Source organism: Microcaecilia unicolor, chromosome 6 (assembly GCF_901765095.1).
Source record: "Microcaecilia unicolor chromosome 6, aMicUni1.1, whole genome shotgun sequence".
NCBI lineage: Eukaryota > Metazoa > Chordata > Amphibia > Gymnophiona > Siphonopidae > Microcaecilia > Microcaecilia unicolor.
The window spans coordinates 138,199,509-138,221,756 of record NC_044036.1 but is presented as its reverse complement, the minus strand read 5'-3'; the positions used below and the strand labels follow the sequence as shown (position 1 = coordinate 138,221,756).

General features: G+C 44.9%; 1 protein-coding gene across 1 annotated transcript in view; it reads left to right on the top strand.

Moving 5' to 3' along the window:
* The first annotated feature begins 2,150 nt into the window (after positions 1-2,150).
* Positions 2,151-22,248, top strand: part of COPG1 (coatomer protein complex subunit gamma 1) — a 59,287-nt gene continuing 39,189 nt past the window's right edge. Inside the window, exons 1-5 of the mRNA XM_030206400.1 lie at positions 2,151-2,326; positions 13,836-13,888; positions 15,442-15,522; positions 21,409-21,480; positions 21,613-21,692. Of these exons, the coding sequence (XP_030062260.1) occupies positions 2,290-2,326; positions 13,836-13,888; positions 15,442-15,522; positions 21,409-21,480; positions 21,613-21,692 (323 nt within the window). The 5' untranslated portion in view covers positions 2,151-2,289. The remainder of the gene's footprint in view (positions 2,327-13,835; positions 13,889-15,441; positions 15,523-21,408; positions 21,481-21,612; positions 21,693-22,248) is intronic.

The window sequence follows — 22,248 nt, the reverse complement described above, 5'->3', positions numbered from 1 at the left end:
AATGATGGACATTTACTAATGTGAAAATAAAACTGCTCTATGAAAACAAGTTGTAATCGTAATCTTTCGCCCCTATGCACACTCAAACCAATCTTCTAAAGTATCACATTTCACTGATTCAGCTAGGGCAGGCTCCAATGCCTTTAGCTACACTATGAGATAAGGATGATGAGATATGATGCCATTGTCCAAAGTACATCGGGCCCCTGTAGACACATCCTGAGGTTTTGTGCGTCTACAAAGAGAGAGAAAAAAAAAATAAACCGTCTTCTGACTAAAATCTGGAATTAAGCTTGAACTGACATGTTCACAGAGGACTACATCTATAGTAGGTAAATTTTCATTATGACTCTAAACATAGGATTAAGTTTCAGGTCATGTGGAAGCTATTCTTCTTACTTTGTGGCTCTGTTATGATCATAGGTGAGAGCGCAAAAGATGGCTCACCCAGATACAGCATTTATTTCACGTTAGCATTTTTTTTAACCAGGCTGCTTAGTCTAATTAGTAAACTTCTTAATTTGAAAGAAAACACACTAAATACTAATCAAGAAACAACTCTGATTATTTGAAAACAGCGTAAGACGTCAGTCTGCCTCAGTTACAGCACTCAGAACAAAAAATCCCTTGCTTCACTGGTAAAGAAATTAAAATAAACATTACCAGGAAAATGTACTAAATCTAATAATTTATCTTCGTAATAAGTGAGGAGCACCCTCAGAGACTTAAGTATCCACGTAGGGTGCACTATTAAATTTCAGAGGAGTGAAGTCTTTTCTACACGAGTCGACTATTGAGCTATTCAATCATTGAAGCCCTCAGCATCTGGTTTCACCAACTCATAAGATAAGTGACAAGTTTTTCAAGCTTTATTTGATTTGTCATTCAATTTCAACGAAATTGTTTGATTAGTATTTATGGGGCACTATTGCACTAAGCACAAAATATCACAATAGCGAGCGAGCGAGCGAACCAATGAATGAAGTGGTCCAATAAAAAAGGTATCATCTTATGTTTTGTTTTATTTTTATACTAGTAAAAAAGGCCCGTTTCTCAAAAAAATGAAATGGGCGCTAGCAAGGCTATCGTGTAATGGTGATTATGTTTTTAAGGCTCTTAGCGAAGTGATTTCTCCTCTCTCCCCTGCCCTCCCCTCCATGTGCAGCGATTCTCCTCTGCCCTGCCCTGCCCTGCCCTGCCATCCGTGTCCCATGATTCTCTCCTCTCCTCCCATCCCATCCATTGATTGTCCTCTGCCCTGCCCTCCCCTGGATGTCCTGCGATTGTCCTGTGCCCTACTACCCTCCCATCCGGGTCCCGCTATTCTCCTCTGCCCTCCCATCCAGCGGTCCCTGCAGGCAGGTTGGGCTCACGTCACCTCCCCTCCCCTCCAGTGTTCCATTGCCTTCACTTGCTTGCCTTGCGTTGGGAACATCCTGACGTCAGCTCGCCTCTAGCGTTCCCTACTACTACTACTACTACTTAACATTTCTAGAGCGCTACTAGGGTTACGCAGCGCTGTACAATTTAACAAAGAGAGACAGTCCCTGCTCAAAGAGCTTACAATCTAATAGACAAGTGAACGGTCGGTCCGATCGGGGCAGTCAAATTGGGGCAGTCTGGATTCACCGTCCCTCTCACTGTTCTGCCCTCCTCTGACATCATTTCATCTTTACACAAGGGCAGGCCACTGAGCGGGAAAGGAACGCTGGAGGCTTGCTGACGTCAGGATGTTACGAACCCAGACAGCCAGCCGTAGAACGTTGACGGTACAAATTATTATATTAGATATTACCTTAAGAATGAGATCCACCCACAACTTGCAGCCCCCCCCCCCCCCCCCAATCATCAATAACACCACTGACTGCAATAGTTGTATATTTTTTTGTTCGTGATTTCATCAATGTTTTTGTTATACTTTATTACAAGAATCCAGTAGTCTCTTGCAGTTTATGGGCGCCAGCTCTTCTTCTCTCTAACCTAGTGAACACGGACAGGCAGAGAGTTCTGGGCAAAAGGCGTCCCATGACGTAACACCGCCGAACAATTCGACTGCGCAGCCGCTAAACTGCTTCCGTCTATCCTCAGACGGCATGGCGTCACTCACTACTTTGCGTTGTGCGTGTTGTCACTGCGCAGGCGCGGTGTGGTGTTGTCAGGGGTGACGTGTCTCACTGACAGGCTGGCAGGAAGCGGAGTAGAGAAGGCGGAGGCTGAAACCGGGAGAACTCACCTCTCGCCTTGGTGGAGATACTGCGGGAGCACCGGGCCTCGGGGGTGGGGGGCAGAATGCTGAAAAAGTTTGACAAGAAGGACGAGGAGGCCGGTGAGTGCTGGAAGAAGCTGGGCGCCGAGCAGGGGCCTGCCATAGGCAGAACTTTTATGCGGTACCTGGGTTTATAGCCAGGAAATGCATGAATCTGCTGGGCAGTGGTTGCTGTTTTACAGTGATGCACTGCGTCCTGTTCAGATATATATATATATTTTTTTTACGCCAAATGCATTGCTTAATGATCATATGCCCATTTCGACTCTTGTGCATTTTTCATAGGGGTAATGCATTTGATATACCACAACCAAAGCAGTTTGTATTCACTACATCGAGTACTTTCTCTGATCCTAATGGGTTTCACAATCTAAGGGCCCTGTTTACTAAGCCACGCTATAGGCATGCTAGCGTTTTTAGCACTAAAAAGTAGCACAGGGTAATGGTAGAGACACCTATAGGAATATATGGATGGCTTTAGTATTAGCATGTGCTAATTTTTAGAGTGTGTTAAAAACAATGCAGCTTAGTAAACAGGGCCCTAAGTTTTGTACCTGAGGTAATGGAGGGATGAGTACCTTGCCCAGGCGCACAAAGAGCCATAATGGGAATTAAACGCACTGCACTATTGGGCTACCCCTTCATCTGCATGAGCAACCCAATATTGAACAAATTCCTTGACTGTGTCCAAGGAGAGTTTTCTGGTGGGATTTAGCATCCCAAATAATTTTCCAAAAGTTGGCTTCTGTGTATCTTAAAGTTCTCTTTTAAAAAATGCATTTTTTTAAATAATTGAAGAAGCACACCAGCCACATAATTTCAATACTAACTGTTCTCCATGGGTCACAATTGATTTGTGTTTTAACAGTGGGAAGCTAGCGCACTCTATACATTCTCTTTGTAATGCGTTCTGTTTTTTATGATCCTCTAATTTATTGCTTACCAGTGTGGGAAAAATTTGGGACAGATGTAGATATCTCTGACGGCCAGATCTGCATCCCCTGAACTACTGTTGAAGTATTCATAATTGACATAGATGTAGCAGATGGCAAGGGTACGCTTGGATGTGATGAGAGGAATGTTCCCCAAATATTTCCTAGACCTTTTACTGCATAAAGGGTAATTGGAGCAGTGGTTGCCTTGTTTTGTTTAGTGGCAATCTCACTTTTCCCCCTCTTTCCTTGTTTTCCAGATTAGAATAATAAACTCAACACTTAGGGGTAATTTTATAACAGGGTGTCGATAAAAATTTTCCCAAAAGTGCTATTTTATAAAGATGACATAAGTTCCTATATGTCCTTTACAAATTAATTCCGCAAAACTATTCTGAATAGCTTAGAAATACTCTAGCACAAACGCAAATATGCATGTGCATATACTACTACTACTACTACTTATCATTTCTATAGTGCTACAAGGCATACGCAGTGCTGTACACCATACACAAAAAGACAGTCCCTGCTCAAAGAGCTTACAATCTAGATAAGACAGGCAGACAGACAGACAGACAGAACAATTAAGGGTAAGGGAATAAAGAGGTGAGGATAAAAGGACAGGGCAAGTGAGTAGTGGTTAGGAGTCAAAAGCAGTGGTAAAGAGGTGGGCTTTAAGTTTGGACTTGAAAACGGCCAAAGACGGGGCTAGATGTACAGGCTCAGGAAGTTTATTCCAGGCTTGAGGTGCATCAAGATAAAAGGAACGGAGTCTTGAATTAGCAGTAGAGGAGAAGGGGACAGATAAGAGAGATTTATCTACAGAACGGAGTACTCGAGTGGGGGCATAGGGGGAGGCAAGAGTGGAAAGGTACTGGGGAGCAGCAGAGTGAATGCACTTATAGGTCAATAGGAGAAGTTTGAATTGAATACTGAAACGGATAGGGAGCCGGTGAAGTGACTTAAGGAGAGGGCTAATGTGAGCATAGCAACTTTGGCGGAAAATGAGTCGCGCAGCAGAGTTTTGGACTGATTGATATGTATGTATAGATCACAGTTCTGACCAGCTGTGGCCCTGGAAATATCTCCACACATAGGGCTTGATTCTGTATGTGACATCCAAAATGTAGGCGCGTTAGAATAACGTGTCTAGTGCTATTCTATAAACCTTATCTACAGTAAGATGTAGTTTATAGAATAACGCATAACCGGGGGAAGTGCATACATTTAGTCGCAGCCATTTACACCATTGAAAACCTGGTGTAAATGTACATTGGTTTTCCCAGATTCTATACAATGCACGTAAATGTGATTAACACCCTGACATGCCTCCCATGGCCATGCCTCTTTTCAGCTACATGTGTTGGAGTTTACGCATGCTTCGTTTTAGAATATACCTAAAAAGCGTGCATAACTTGCAGCTATTTCCAATTAGTGATAATTGGTTATCGGCCCGTTATCACTAATTGACTTGTTACTTATTTTGAGTGGTGCATGTAAATTGGCAGCGCATACATTGTAATACATGCTACTCACTGCATCTTATATAGAATCCTGGAGATACTCTATATAAAGTATATACTATATGTATGTGTACTTTTCCTGCATGTATATCCCTATATAATTTTATACTAGCCATTTTCTGTATTTAAAAACATGGTCTGCATGCAGGAAATGCTTTATAAAATTATCTTCTCAGGAATAATTTTATAGCAGGGCACCTGTGTGGAAAGTCCAAAAAGGTGCCCATTTTTTGGCTATGTGCTTCAATGAAATAGCCACCCAGAAGTAACTGCAATAGCACATGAATTCCCACACGCAAATTTGCACCTGCTGAGGGGCAGATGTAAATGTTTGTGGAGACTGTATTTTATGAAATATGAAAGCATATTGCAACTGTCCCCAAACTATGCCCTAGTACTTGTATGTACAAAGTGCTTGTGTAAAATACACCGCCTTGTTAAAGCATATAATTATGTACATATATGGCCACACCATTTTATATAAAAGACTACGTCTACTTGTAAAACAGGCTTTGTGGAAAAACATTTACAAAATTAACCCTTATATATGCACAGGAAAGCATCACTTAATATGGTAAATGCCATTATATTTTATCAGTTGCATTATAAATTTTTCCATGCTAATAGAATGTGTGGTAACCAAAAAACTACACCATGCAAGCAGGCTACCTGTAGAAATCTCCCAGGCTGACTGGTCCAGTCATTTTGCAGATTGAAAAGAAGTGCAAGGAATCATTGGCAACATTTACCACTTCCCCCCCCCCCTCCCCGTTCACTAAGCAGTGCTAATGCCAACACGGCCCATTCACTTTGAATGGGTTGTGTCAGTGTTGCCAACTTCTAGCACAGCTTAGTAAATGGGGGTTAGTAAATCACTTTTATCGGGTCAGAAAGGACCCTTCCATATCATCAAGCTGATCAATCCATAGACTGGTGGGTTGTGTCCATCTACCAGCAGGTGGAGATAGAGAGCAAACTTTTGCCTCCCTATATGTGGTCATGTGCTGCCGGAAACTCCTCAGTATGTTCTCTATCTCAGCAGGTGGTGGTCACACACAGCAGCAGCTCTGGCTAGGCCTCCAAGCCTAATCCTTAGGTTTTGTTGAGGCCTGGGGTTGAGGGCTCTTTTGAGCAAGTGCAAACCTGGTGGTGCCAGGTCCCTCCTTTTCTCCCCCCTCCCGCTGGCTCCGTTTAAAAAAAAAAAAAAAAAAAATTTTAAACGTCTTTAAAGGCGTTTAATTCGACGTTTCTTTAAACGTTCATTGCAGCTACTCACTGGGACACCAGTTCGTTACAGCTCGGAGCGGCAAGCAGGTAATTTTACCTTTTTATAGCGGGCAGGGGGTTCCCCGATTCTTCTCCTCGTGGCATATGGCGTCGGAGGGCGAGGGCGCAAGGGTCGCTCCCCGGATCGCTGGAGCGCTTCTAGAGGGGATGCAGGGGTTTTACAACCTGATTCGCCCTTGATGGGTGACAGTTTAGTGACCGATGAATGTCCCGGTCGTTCCTCCGGCGTGGCGGTTTTTTCCCGCCATAAACGCCCATCCCCCGCTCCTCGCCTCCGCCATCTTGGCCGGCCACGCGGCTCGGACGGCTTCTTCGTGGGCCGCCCTTGAGGTTGGAGACATTAATGCCATGAACGCCCTTAATTTGGGCGACGGCACAAAGCGGCTAAAGTTAAGCGCCGTTCTTCCCGCGCGGCTCCTTCGCGGAGTTTCGCGCCGGACGCCATTTTGGATGCGCAGCATGTCTCTCCCCCGCTATTGCGAGCGCCGGTTGAGAGTGCGTCTAGGGCTGTTGCCCAGGCTGCGGAAGTGCACAGTCTGGGGGGTTTCTCCCCCGAGTTTGTTTTGCTGCTGCATCAGGCTTTCCTCATGCAAAACGCTGCCCCTGCTCCCTCTTCTGATAAAGAGGTTGAGGTTCCCAGAGGTAAACGCCCTCTGGTTGATTTCCAGGCCTTGGAGGACTTTGTCTCCTCCGATGTAGATGAGGGCAGCGTGTCTGAGGTCTCCCAACGGTCCTTTGCGGATTCCTTGGAGGAGATAGATCCCCGCTCGGATGGAGCGGATGACCCCTCTGCAGCGCGGCTTTTTAGCCCAGAGGATTTGCCCAACCTGTTGTTACAGGCCATGGACACTTTGAAGATTTCCTCTCCGGAGGACGTCTCTCCCTCAGCCCCTGTTGGCTCTGCCATTATGCTGGGGACGAAGCGCCCGCCTAGATCCTTCCACGTGCATGAGCCATGCGGCTCAATGGGATGTCCCGGAAACGAGCCTTAAAGTGGCTAGGGCTATGTCCCGCCTCTATCCTTTGGCTGTGAGTGAACGTGAGGCCTATCTGTGGCCTACCGTGGATTCTTTAATCACTGCGGTGACTAAGAAAACGGCGTTGCCGGTGGAAGGTGGCACGGCCCTAAAGGACGCCCAAGACAGAAGATTGGAGGCGGCCTTAAGGTCGTCCTTTGAGGCAGCTGCTTTAAGTTTGCAGGCCTCAGTTTGCGGCTCCTATGTGGCCAGGGCGTGCCTGACTATGGTGCAGCGGGCTTCCCCCTCGGATCTTTCCTTGAGGGCTGATTGGCCGGCCCTGGAATCGGGCTTAGCCTATTTGGCAGACTTGCTGTATGATGTCTTGAGAGCCTCAGCTAAAGGCATGGCTCAGACAGTCTCTGCGCGGCGGTGGCTTTGGCTGAAACATTGGTCTGCTGACCACGCCTCTAAATCCCGCCTGGCTAGATTGCCTTTTAAAGGCAAGCTGCTCTTTGGGGTCGAGCTGGACAAAATCGTGACCGATCTCGGCACGTCTAAGGGCAAGAAATTACCAGAGGTCAGAGCTCGGGCTAGTACTCGTCCCGGTACCTCCAGAGGACGGTTGCTGGAAGCCCGTCGGTACCGCCCGGGCAAGTCGGGTTCCTCTGCCCCCTCTTCCTTCAAGAGGAATTTCTCCCCCAAGCAGCATTCCTTTCGCAGAGACCGCCGTCCCGGAGGTGCTCCCTCCGGTCCTCCCCCAGGGTCTCGTACCCAATGACGGGGTCTTGGTCCACGCCCCAGTGCAGATTGGAGGACGGCTGTCCTCGTTTCTGGGCGAGTGGACCACTATAACTTCAGACGCGTGGGTGCTGGAAGTCATCAGAGACGGCTACAAGCTAGAGTTCTGCCAACCCTTAAGAGACGGGTTTGTACTCTCTCCCTGCAAGTCTCTGGTCAAGCTGTGGCAGTGCAGCAGACCTTGGACAACCTGATCCGCCTGGGTGCGGTCGTTCCGGTGCCAAAAAATCAGATTGGCAAGGGACGTTACTCCATTTACTTTGTGGTTCCAAAGAAAGGAGGTTCTGTCCGGCCTATCCTCGACCTCAAAGGGGTCAATCGGGCCTGGAAAGTGAGGCACTTTCGCATGGAGACTCTCCGCTCTGTTATAGCGGCAGTGAAGGCAGGAGAGTTCTTGGCTTCCTTGGACATCAAGGAAGCGTACCTGCATATTCCCATCTGGCCTCCTCTCCAACGCTTTCTGCGTTTTACAGTCCTGAGACGACACTTCCAGTTCAGAGCCCTCCCTTTCGGGTTGGCTACTGCTCCGCGGACCTTTTCCAAAGTAATGGGGGTCATAGCGGCCTTCCTGCTAAAGGAAGGAGTACAAGTCCATCCTTATCTGGACGACTGGTTGATCCGAGCCCCCTCTTATGCAGAGTGCGGCAAAGCTATGGACCGGGTAGTTGCTCTTGTGAGCTCCCTGGGATGGATCATCAACTGGAAGAAGAGCCAGCTGCGCCCGACTCAGTCCCTGGAGTATCTGGGAGTTCGATTCGACACCCAAGTAGGCAGAGTGTTCCTGCCAGACAATCGGATTGTCAAGCTTCAGGCTCAGGTGGACTAGTTCCTAGTAGCCTCTCCTATTCGGGCTTGGGACTACGTGCAGCTGTTGGGCTCTATGACGGCCACGATGGAAGTAGTGCCCTGGGCCAGGGCTCATATGAGACCACTACAGCTATCTCTGCTGCTGCGCTGGACTCCGATGTCGGAGGATTATGCTGTGCGCCTTCCCGTGGACCCAGCAGTGCGCAAGGCGCTGAGCTGGTGGACGCAGACAGACAAGTTGTCTGCAGGATTGCCTCTGGTGACCCCGGAGTGGATTGTCGTCACGACAGACGCCTCTTTGATGGGCTGGGGAGCCCACTGCTTGGGAAGGACAGCGCAGGGGCTCTAGTCTCCTGCAGAGGCAAGTGGTCTATCAACCTCCTGGAACTCAGAGCCATTCGGTTGGTGTTATTGGAGTTCATCCCGGTACTGGTGTTGTAGCCTGTACGGGTCCTGTCGGACAATGCCACGGCTGTGGCCTATATCAACCGCCAGGGAGGTACCAAGAGCGCCCCTCTAGCCAAGGAGGCTATGAGTCTTTGCCAGTGGGCGGAAGCGAACCTGGAGCGGCCCACATTGCCGGAGTCATGAATGTCAAGGCGGACTTTCTCAGTCGCCATACCTTGGAGTCCGGAGAGTGGCAACTATCTGCTCAGGCGTTCTTGGACATCACGAAGCGCTGGGGCCAGCCGAGCCTAGATCTGATGGCGTCATCGGCCAATTGCCAAGTGCCGCGCTTTTTCAGCAGAGGACGGGACCCTCGATCCCTGGGAGTAGATGCTCTTCTCCAACAGTGGCCGACACAAGAGCTCCTCTATGTGTTCCCGCCCTGGCCCATGTTGGGCAGGGTGCTAGACCGGGTGGCAAAGCATCCCGGCAGGGTAATCCTGGTGGGTCCGGATTGGCCCAGACGTCCCTGGTATGCGGACTTGATCAGGCTCTCAGTCGACGATCCTCTGCGGCTGTCAGTGGAGCAGGGCCTGTTACATCAGGGTCCCGTGGTGATGGAGGATCCCTCTCCCTTTGGTCTTACGGCCTGGCTATTGAGCGGCAGCGTCTGAGGAAGAAGGGCTTCTCAGACAAGGTCATCGCCACTATGCTGAGAGCGAGGAAGCGCTCTACTTCTACTGCTTACGCCAGGGTTTGGCGTATCTTTGCAGCATGGTGTGAAGCAGGCTCACTTTCTCCCTTCACTGCTCCAATTTCTTCAGTGTTGGCGTTCCTGCAAGAAGGTCTGGAGAAAGGCCTGTCGCTCAGTTCCCTTAAAGGCCAGGTAGCGGCTCTGGCTTGCTTCAGGGGCCGCCTGAAGGGTGCTTCCCTGGCTTCGCAGCCAGATGTGGTGCGCTTTCTCAAGGGAGTTAATCACCTGCGCCCTCCTCTGCACTCAGTGGTGCCTGCGTGGAATCTCAACCTGGTGCTAAGAGCATTGCAGAAGCCGCCTTTTGAACCCTTGTCGAGGGCATCTCTGAAAGACCTGACGTTGAAAGCAGTCTTTTTGGTGGCTGTCACTTCAGCCAGAAGAGTTTCCGAGCTCCAGGCGCTCTCATGTAGAGAGCCTTTTCTGCAGTTCACTGAGGCAGGAGTGACTATTCGCACAGTGCCTTCCTTCCTGCCCAAGATTGTTTCTCGCTTCCAGGTGAATCAGCAGCTCTGTCTCCCTTCCTTTCGTAGGGAGGACTACCCAGAGGAGTACTCCGCTCTTGAATATCTGGATGTGAGACGAGTCATCATCAGATACTTGGAAGTGACCAATGATTTCCGGAAATCGGATCATCTGTTTGTCCTGTTTGCAGGTCCTCGTAAGGGTCTGCAGGCTGCTAAGCCTACAGTGGCAAGATGGGTCAAGGAAGCCATTGCAGCGGCTTATGTGGCCGCGGGGAAGGTGCCGCCTATCCAGCTGAAGGCTCACTCCACGAGAGCTCAGGCGGCCTCGATGGCAGAGGCCGGATCCGTCTCCTTGGAAGAGATATGCAAGGCGGCAACGGGGGCTTCGGCTCATACATTCTCCAAGCATTACCGTTTGACTGTGGCTGCACGGGCGGAGGCCCGGTTTGGAGCTTCAGTGTTGAGGTCAGGGATTTCTATGTCCCGCCCTGGGTGAGTACTGCTTCGGTACATCCCACCAGTCTATGGATTGATCAGCTTGATGATATGGAAGGTAAAATTATGTATAATCATACCTGATAATTTTCTTTCCATTAATCATAGCTGATCAATCCATAGCCCCTCCCAGATATCTGTACTGTTTATATTCTGGTTGAATTTTAGGTTCAAGTTTAGCCTTCAGTTGCTTCAGGAGGACTTCGTGTTCAAGTTCTTCTTTCACTTGGATTCTTCAAGAGTTGAGACGAGTTTGTGTTACAGTGAGCTGCTGCATTCCTCTCCCCTCCGTTTTACGGGGCTGGATTGAGACATAAATTCTGCCGGCACTCCCTCCCGCTTCGTGCGGCTGTAGGGCAGCTTTGTACCCCTCCCGCTTCGGCGGTGTTAGGGTCAGTCAGCTCCTCCCGCGGTTGCGGTTGCAGGATAAGCCAGATCCCCCCGCATCGGCGGGTGTGGTGTCCCTCCCCCGCTCCGCGGGGATGAGCTGGACGGATTCCCCTCCCCCACTTGTGTGGGGATGAGCTGGGTTAATTCCCCTCCCCCGTTTCGGCGGTGGTGAGCTGGGCAGAGTGTCCCTTCGTGGGTGTAATTCTCTAAGTGCTGAGTCCTGCGGATGGAGCTTTGATATCGACATACTGAGGAGTTTCCGGCAGCACATGACCACATATAGGGAGGCAAAAGTTTGCTCTCTATCTCCACCTGCTGGTAGATGGACACAACCCACCAGTCTATGGATTGATCAGCTATGATTAATGGAAAGAAAATTATCAGGTATGATTATACATAATTTTACCATCATTTGGATAGTGTAGGCTGTGTGGGGCCTCTTATTTCCAGTGTGCACAGGAAAGATGGCTCGGAGGCTTCTCACCTTGGTATTTGGGAAGGATGGAGGAATGCTGGGCCTCCAAGGCTCATTGAATGCTATACAGGAGGGACAGCCTTTTATTTTGGACCAGTTCAGTTTAACAGCTGTCAGATTTTTGGCCTTTACCAGTCCCATGCTAAATAGCAGATATAGAAATCATGCTTTGCTATTTAAGGGAGGTCTGTTAGATTCATTTGTATTTTAACACTCATCAGTTGGAGGACCATCTTAACCTGCACATGGCATTTTTTCATGGCACACTTGGGGAGATTCTGTATATGGTGCCTGGAAAATCAGCGCAGAAATCATTTTCACCTAAGCATATTCTATAATATTTACACATGATATACAGAATATGATTAGTTGATAGTCTAGCACCTAAAACGATGTGCATCCATTTACATCAACGAAAACGTGGTGTAAATCCCTGCGCATAGATTTACACGGACCGGGCCATATTCTATAACAACGCATGTAAATTTGGGAATGCCCATGAAATGCCCATAGCCATGCCTCTTTTGAACTGCGCACTTTGGAATTTAGGTACAGTTCATTACATCATACACTTAGCGAGTTGTGCGCATAAATTCTAATTATTGCCAATTAGTGCTCATTATTCCTTAAGTGCTGTTAACGCTAATTGGCTTGTTAAACCAATTAAGTTACACATATGTTTATGGAATATGCTTAGGTTTAGGCATGGACCACTAGGCGCAATATATATAGAATTTGGCAGAGTATGTGCAAATGGCTTCAACGTACATGGATCTTTCATAGATCCCTTCGTATTTAATTATGGTAGTGCCCCCAATTTTTAAAAATAACCTCCTTTGTTCAGTCTTCATATTGACATTTTGTTACTCTGATTAGTTTTGTGTACATCTTAGGAAATTTTAATTGAAAAAGACTATGGGCCTGATTTTCAGCTGGCACCTGTACTGGATACAGTAAAGTGGTGCTTGATTATCTGTATATTTAGCAACAGCATTTATTAAACAGGATCATTGAATGTATGTTTGTGCTCTTACTGGCTTAACTTATACATTAAAGTTATACAGAGAGCAAGTTGCTCTCTGTATAGTTTTTTTGTTGACTTCCAACCCTGCCCCCCTGCTAACACATGTTTATGCATAAAACCTATGACTATCTGCTGGATTCTATATATCGCACCTAGCATTCTGTGCTGAAATCTAAGCATATTCTATAGAGCGGAGGAGTGGCCTAGTGGTTAGGGTGGTGGACTTTGGTCCTGGGGAACTGAGGAACTGAGTTCGATTCCGACTTCAGGCACAGGCAGCTCCTTGTGACTCTGGGCAAGTCACTTAACCCTCCATTGCCCCATGTAAGCTGCATTGAGCCTGCCATGAGTGGGAAAGCGCGGGGTACAAATGTAACAAAAAATAACATTTTATTTATTTAGATTCTTGCTCACACCTTTTTCAGCAGTAGCTCAAGGTGAGCTACATTCAGGTACACAGAATATTTCTCTGTCCCAGGAGGGCTCACAATCTAAGTTTATACCTGAGACAATGGGAGGGTTAAGTGACTTGCCCAAGATCACAAGGAGCAGCAGTGGGATTTGAACTGGCCACCTCTGGATTGCAAGACCAGTGCTCTAACCACTAGGCCACTCCTCCACTCCACATGCCTAACTTGATTGGCTTAACAAGCCAATCAGCGTTTTTAACAGCACTTAATAATGAGCAGTAATTGGCAATAGTTAGAATTTACGCTTATAACTCACTAAGCGTATGCTGTAATGAACGCCTAAATTCTAAAGCGTGCAGTTAAAAAGGGGTGTGGCTATGGATGGGGAAATGAGCATTTCATGGGTGTACCCAAATTTACTCGCATTGTTATAGAATATAGCCCAGTACACGTAATTCTACGTGCAGAGATTTACGTCACATTTTCGTTGGTGTAAATGGATGCATGTAGTTTTAGGCACTGTGGTATCAACTAAGCATATTCTATATACTGTGCCTAAATTTTATAGAATATGCTTAGGCGAAAATGATTTCTGCGCTGATTTTCTAGGCACCATATCTAGACTCTTACCCTATATGCGTAAAACTATGTATATAACTAGCCCAATTCATTTTTTATAAGTATTAAATGGTTCTTCTTTGATAAATTGCTGTATTGCGGTATTAAAATGTTGCCTTACCTAGCTGAAATATGTCTTAGTCTTATTCCATACAAATTAAGTTTCAGCTGTGTAATAGGATAGATCTTGTAGTGTTTCTGCATGTGATAAATTAATACCACTGTTTAATATCCTTATTGTTAAAGGTGGCGGCGCCAATCCCTTCCAGCAGTTGGAAAAGAGTTCAGTATTGCAGGAGGTAACATCATGCATAAAGTTATACTGTCAGTATCTTTATATGAATTCAACAACTCACACTGTGGAAGTGATTCAAAGCTAGACTGAGTTCTGAATAAGAATGAAGTCTTACTTGCTCTTCTACTGATGGCAAAAGTCATTAATGAAATCAACTGCAACATCATGCATGAGGAAATTGCACAGTGTTGCAGTTGATTTAATCGGAGCTCAGCCCAGCTGGATGTATGGTGGACCACCCGGGTGGAGAAGCTAAGTGAAAACGTTTTTATTTTCTCCGTGCACATGCTGTTCTATATATTATCTTTTTCAGTAGTTTGGACATTAACCCGGTACATGATTGTTTAACCTCTCCCTCTGTTTTTTTGCTCAAAGGATTTTTCTCCATTAAGGAGTAGGTTTCCTTTGCAGTTGGTTTTAGAGGATTATTGAAACCCGTGATAAGAGCTGATTGAAGGGGAAGACCATCTCTGTAGGTGCCCTGGGCTTTTGAGGTTTCCTTTTTTAAAAATGTATATTATATATGATGATCTGGGTTAAAGTCATAGTTTAGAGCAATTTGTTTTTTGATAGGTTTCATGTTATTCTTTCTCTTCAGGATATAGTTTTTGATTTTTGAAGTAGTGTACTATGTCATACTTTGTGTTATTTGAATATTTTTTTTATTAATTTAGATTTTGCTCACACCTTTTTCAGTAGTAACTCAAGGTGAGGTACATTTCTATGTCCCAGGAGGGCTCACAATCTAAGTTTGTACCAGAGGCAATGGAGGGTTAAGTGACTTGCCCAAGATCACAAGGAGCAGCAGTGAGATTTGAACCGGCCACCTCATGATTTCAAGACCTGTGCTCTAACCACTGGGCCACTCCTCCCCTGGGTATTTTTACTGCTATAATTGTCTATTGCTTATGTTTGATTTATTCTTACTGTACAGCGCCTTGAGTGAATTCTTTCAAAAAGGTGGTAAATAAATTCTAATAAATAAATAAAATATTTCACTAGGATTTAGCACAGTAGAGCCGTGGATTATTTATCTTCAACAATAGTGATTTAATGTGTTCAGGGCACTATTTGAGGCCAGATTGAATCGAGTATGAATATTCAGTACAGCCCTAGTAAAAGTGTGCATGATGTTTAGGTAAAGGTTGTAGTTGAACCAGGAAATAACGTGCTCCACTTTGAAAACCGGTGAGCTATTTCTTTTGCTGCTGTTGGTTTTTATTATTTCTTCTTTCCACAAACCTCTTGGTCTCAGTTTCTCCTCCCCACTCCTTTCCAAACAAGATCAATACAAGCAGTTACTGACACAGATGATTCTGCTTTTACTGTGAACGCTGATCATCTAAAGAGAAATAGTAATGACAATCATGTTCTGCCAGTTGAGTTTTCAAAGAAAAGAGAATTCAAACAGCATAATGTAATTTAGTGTAGCAGAAACATTTTACATTTATTTGAAGGAGCATCCCAGATTTGAAGATCTTAGTAAAAGAAAAAAAAAAAAGCTTATATTTGTATTCAGTCTTGCAATTATTATTATTATTTTTTTGTTATTTTTAGGCCCGGGTATTTAATGAAACACCTATAAATCCTCGAAAATGTGCCCACATTCTGACCAAGATTTTGTATTTAATCAACCAGGTAAAGGAATGTATTTTGTTTGTGGCAATTAAGAGATGTAAGAAAATTCCTCCATTATGTTGTAGCTTCAGGGGGTGTTAACAGTTAGCAAGAAACTCACCAGAAGGTTGGTTATGAAGTTGTGGTACAACTGCAGCTATTCCAAGATTGAAAGCAGCATTCAAATTAGTGTTAATTTACTGGTTCTATACAATATAAGCATGCCCATATAGGTCATAAGTACATAAGTGTTGCCATACTGGGACAGACCAAGGGTCCATCAAGCTCAGCATCCTGTTTCCAACAGTGGCCAATCCAGGTCACAAATACCTGGCAAGATCCCAAAAAAGTACAAAACATTCTATACTGCTGATTGTATATATGGTGATTAAATTTGCCAGTGCGGCCAAATTGCAAACGGAATTTAATTGATTAACAAGCCAATTGGCACTGATAATTGGCAACACCAAGCAATTAACACTAATTAGAATTTACACACACAACTTTCCAACCCCCCTGTTTACTAAGCCGCACTAATGCCGACGCAGCCCATTCACTTTGAACAGGCTGTGTTGGCATTGCCGTGCGGCTTAATAAACTGGGGGGGGGGGGGGGAGGTAAGTGTATCCTGTAAAGTGGTGCCCATTAATTCCAATGTGCAGTACTCAAAAGGGGTCATGGGCATTCCTAAAAATTATGTTCACTTTATAGAATATGCCCGACAGACGCCTGAGTTAGTCGCGGGCATTTACACCAAGTTTTAGTTGACGTAAATGATTGTGCCTAAATTTTTAGTCGCGGGGATGGGCGCTACACATATTCTATAAACCATACCTAACTTTAGGTGAGGCTTATAGAATAGCGCTAAGCATGGAGGGGGGGGGGGGGGTTGTGCCATATTTAGAATCTGGCCCATATTGTATTATCACAAAATCACCCCACAAATATTCTGGACTCCAGCTCCGTTGTTGAGTTTTAGGTGTATTATATAATTTGGTTTTCTTGGACTGAATATCTCTCAATCCTGTTTCCTTTTATAGTCCCTTTCATTATGGACCCTGTTTACTAAGCTGTGCTGTAGGTGCGCTATTTTTTTACCGTGTGCTAATACTAGAGACACCCATATATTCCTGTGGGTATCTCTAGCGTTAGCATGTGCGAATTTTTAGCACGCCTACAGTGTGGCTTAGTGAACAGGGCCCCATATTTCTTATTAGTCTGTACATCGCTTTCTCCTACTAATCAGCTAAAGCAGTATACCAAGTCTTTATAAATACATTTGATTATGGACTGCAGGAAAAGAGAACTAATATATATTGTCCATTCTTATGCCTTTTATTCGTCCTTTCTAATTGTAGTTACTTTGCTAAATATTCATTTAAAACCACCACCAAAAAAACATGTTATTTACCCTAACATGCTGCTACATTTTGACAGAGCTTATATCAGAGGAGGTACATCTGGTACTGGCAAAACTTATCAGCAGTCTTTAATTGTCAGTATTTTCAGCATGGCATTTTAATAGCTTCCAGCTTACATATATATCGCTATAAACAATACATAACACAGACTTTAAGGAACTGCCACTGTCATATCTTCAGCCAAGGGCTAGATTTATGAAAGTGCTCTACCGCATTGGCTCACACTTTTGCACTGGTGTGCGTTATTTACTGCAGGTCTCATTTGAGCAGTAGCATCTGTTAGCTAATAATGTACGATAACGGTTGTAGCACACTTACGTTATCTTAGATGCCTCAACCCTGCAACACAGCAAAACCATAGATTATACTGGACATTATTCCTTCCTATTTTCTATCCCTATGTACCTGAAGATACTATCCTTACCCAACCCTAATACCAAATTGTATTTGTTTCCATACCGGACTTGACGATCACCTGTATGGTATTATGTAAGCCACATTGAGCCTGCAAATATGTGGGAAAATGTGGGATACAAATGTAATAAATAAATAATTGTGGGATACTGTTAAGTTAGGTTGTTTTACCACAGGTTCCCATTTCATGGCATCAAATGTCATCAAATTTAGAGGAAGTGCACGGCCCTAAAAAAATTTGGGGCCCTGTTTACTAAGCCGCACTAGAGGCACATTAGCGTTTTTTCGCACACTAACAATGTTCCTATAGGCGCCTACACAGCACACACTAATTTTGTGCACATGCTAAAAATGCTAGTGCACCTTCCCTTGGTTTGTGTTTGTATTTTCCAAATGTTTCCCAGTTTTCATGTAGCTTCCCCCCCCCCCCTCCCATGTGTGCACAAATGGTTTGTTCGTGCAAATTGCTTGTGTGTGATGACAGCACAAACACTTTTAGGAGCCAAGCCAAATACATGCTGATGAATGTACACCTCCTAATTCTCCCAAACCATGGTTTAATTCAAGGAGATTTAATGACAGGCGACATTATAAGCCTATCTGGCTTATCTGGGCTGAAGTCAGTGGGCGGAGCTTGCTGCCATATTGGTTTGTTCAAAATGATATCAAAACTTGTACGATTTATATTGTTTTCTTAAACCTAGGGTTTGCATTTTCTCTGTTAAGAGGGGATCAGGGGAAGAAGATGTAAGGGAAGTTAGGGTGGGAGGTTTGGAGAGTTTTTGAGGGGTCTGTGAAGGGGGGAGGAAGGTTCAGTTACATGTTAAGCAGAAGACTCTCCAACAAAGGGGATTATTCTTCATAATTTAGGGGAATGTTAAAAGTAACTGTTATTTTTACAAATGATTTTCTTTGCAAATAAATGACTACTGCCTGCAAGGGTGTGGTTCTGAGCCTCACTTTTGTTAAAATGATATTTCTCCATAAGATAATTACATGCTATACCCTCTTGTAGCCTTGACATAGATTTTTCTTTGCTAGGTATAAACCTGAAGATTTTGCTTTTATTACTATGTAATTATTCTGCACCACATAAGAAGTAGACAGAGGGGGATTTCCCTACATTAATCTGAAACATTCTCACAGCTGTTTGCACAGCTGCTCTTTTGTCATTGTCACTGAACTGAGACATTGGGAGGTCTTTGTCACTGTTGGAGATAAAATAAAACATGCAAACAATGAGATGTTTTTATTGCTGGTATGTTAGATCTCCTGTAGATGTTTGGACAATCTTGTTTAAAAATCTAAGAACTGCAGAAGGGTTGTTTATACCACTGCAAAAGTTTGATTTTCTCTAACTGATAATTGTGCTACATAAAAATAATTTTTTCCCCCCCATTTGAACCTCATTTTGGTGCTGAGAAATGTTTGTGAACCCCACCCCCCTCTCCCCAGGATTCTGGATTTAATTCATGCCCTTTTCAGTTGTAGCTCAAGGCAAGTTACATTCAGGTGCAGTAGGTATTTCCTTTTCCCTGGAGGTCTTACAATCTAATTTTGTAGCTAATGAAGGGTTAAGTGACTTGCCTGAAATGACAAGGAGCTGCAGTGGGATTTGAATCTGACTTTCATGGGTCTTGGCCTGCTGCTCTTAACATTGGGCATGCAATTTTTGGTGACTTTTATAGAATTAGGGGACTAGAGTTCATATTTATTCAGCTGCGTTTGCTGTATAACATGGGAATTACTGCACATTACTCCTCCAGGATGGTCTGTATTTTGATCATAATCTAAACACTGATAAAAGAGAAAACCCTATGTAATATAATAAAACGCACCGTGAACGTTCTAATGAGGACAACGTTCTGAAGCCATCTGACGTCACTCCCTGAGTCCCTGGCTGTAGGGTTCGTGGAGCTCGTGGCGTTCGTGGTGTGAAGCCATCCAGCCGTCTCTGCCCCGCCCTCGCGCCTAAACAAACAAATACGGAAGCGAAGCGTCAGGGAAGGAGGCGGCGCTCCCGACGTCTAGCCTTCCCTTCGCTGTGTTCCGCCTTCAAAACAAGGCGGAACACAGCGAAGGGAAAGCTAGACGTCGGCATGGATGGATATGGATTGCAGAGCAGGCCTCAGGCAGAGAGGGGAAATGCTGGATAGGGAAAAATGGAGGGGCCAGGTGACAGATGAGCATGGATGGGCATGGATTGGAAGGGCAGGACTCAGGGAGAGGGGAATTGCTGGATAGGGATGAATGGAGGGGACAGATGGGCATGGATGGATATGGATTGCAGAGCAGGCCTCAGGCAGAGAGGGAAAATGCTGGATAGGGAAAAATGGAGGGGCCAGGTGACAGATGAGCATGGATGGGCATGGATTGGAAGGGCAGGACTCAGGGAGAGGGGAATTGCTGGATAGGGATGAATGGAGGGGACAGATGGGCATGGATGGATATGGATTGCAGAGCAGGCCTCAGGCAGAGAGGGGAAATGCTGGATAGGGAAAAATGGAGGGGCCAGGTGACAGAGGAGCATGGATGGGCATGGATTGGAATGGCAGGACTCAGGGAGAGGGGAATTGCTGCATAGGGATGAATGGCGGGGACAGATGGGCATGGATGGATATGGATTGCAGGGCAGGCCTCAGGCAGAGAGGGGAAATACTGGATAGGGATGAATGGAGGGGGCAGGTGACAGACAAACATGGATGGCCATGGATTGGGAGGGCAGGGCTCAGGGACAGAGGGGAATTGCTGGAAAAGGATGAATGGAGGGGGCAGGGGACAGATGGCCATGGATTGGGAGGGCACGGCTCACACTGTCTCTCTCATATACAATGTCTTTCTGACTCTCACTCTCACACACTCTGTCTCACACAGTATCACATTCACTCTCTATGTGCCACACAGTCACTCACACACTCGCTTGGTGTCATACACTCACTCTCACAGAGAATCTGTGTCTCACACACACTCTGTCTCTTGCCCACACACACACACTCTCTCTCACACTGTGTCTCACATACACACTTGCACACACTCTCATTCTCACACACACTCTCTCACAAACACACTCACACCCAGAGTCACTCTCTCTCTCACACACTCACACTTTCACTCTGACTCTCAAACACTCACTCTCACATACACTCTCCCAAACATACACACTCCAAGGAAAACCTTGCTAGCGCCCGTTTCATTTGTGTCAGAAACGGGCCTTTTTTACTAGTTGAATAAATAACTCAGATTAAAAAAAAAGATATTTGATTATTCAACAAAATCTTTCAACAATAAGTATCTTTGTGCAAACTCTTCATTCTCTAATTGATAGCATAGCATCTCCTTGAGCAGCAATCACTTGAACTAAACCTTTCTTGTAAGTTCTCCCTTTGAGAAAATTTTGCTTAAATTTGTAATCCCTTTATTTCTTTGGACTGAATTTATTATATAATATCAATTTCATCTCTTGATCATTAAGGGCTAAATACCTGTGGGTAATTTTTAAGAGTTTGCCAACAGTAGATTTTGTTTTTATTTTTGCCTAAAGAACAAATACCTGCAAAGATTTGCACCTATGTTCCTGAGAGTAACTTTTCCCATTGAAATACACATAGGGCCCTGATTACTAAGCTGCACTAGCGTTTTAGCGCATGCTAAAATTAGTGCGCACTGAACGCTAGAGTCACCCATATGTCCCTATGGGCCATTTAGCATTCAACGCGTGCTAATCAGGGCACGCTAAAAACGCTAACACGCTCTTAACACTGCTTAGTAAACAGGGCCCATAGTTGGATAGTGCTGGCTACCCATAGAAAGGAATTTCATTATTGCCCTCCCCAGGGATCAGCATTCACTGGGGAGATTCACCCGAGGGAGAAAAGTTGGTGACCTTGTGCTTGGCGTAGTAGGCCAAGTTCCTTGTAAGATTTTATGTATCAATTCTTGTTTTTTTTTTCATTTTCTCAATGCTACACAGTTAATGTTATTCACAAGAAACTTGATGAAGGGAAATGTTAAAGAAGAATGTTTTTCAGCATTTTTCTCCCTGTGACCTGTTTTCTCATTTATTTAATGTTAGGGTGAATATATGGGAGTGACAGAAGCTACAGAAGCATTCTTTGCCATGACCAAACTATTCCAGTCAAATGATGTAAGTTCTGCTTTTAATACATGTCTTATGTGGATTTTGCTTTACCATTGAAATATATTATTTTCAAAATGCTGCTATGATTAGTTTGCTTAATACATGCAAAATATTTTAATGCCTTTTTTCCCATGTCAGTCGACTCTTCGCAGGATGTGTTACCTGACGATAAAAGAGATGTCCTGTATTGCAGAGGATGTTATCATTGTCACCAGCAGGTGAGCTACCACTCAGGTTTATTTCTTTTATGCCTGGGAACTGCATGTAACATATTATAGACTTAGTAAACCTCTTTCATAGATCTCATACACCATATCAATGTTTCTTGCAGGTTCCCAGTGTTATTGCTTTAAAATCAGTTAATAATTTTTCTGCATTGCTTTGTTACATGGCTTCAGTATGGAATTCACTTCCTTTATTCTTGGCAATGCTGTTAATTATGTATAGTTTGGGAAGAATTTGAAAACGTTTTTGTTTCCGCGAACCGAGTTATAATTGGAGGGTACGTGTCCTTTTGTGTTTAATTTGCTATTGTAATTCCCAAAAAGTTTGCATCTGGTCTCTTGGTTTTTGTAACCTGCCTTGAACTGACAAGGTATATGGAGGATATAAGATGTGTTATAATACAACAAATATGCATGAGATCTACTTGCATGCACTGCCTCCATTGGATGCATATAGATCTCATGCGTATTGATTGGGGAAATCCTAAAAACCTGACTGGGTTGCTGCCCTCGAGGACCAACATTGCCCACCCTTGCCTTAGTGCTTTCA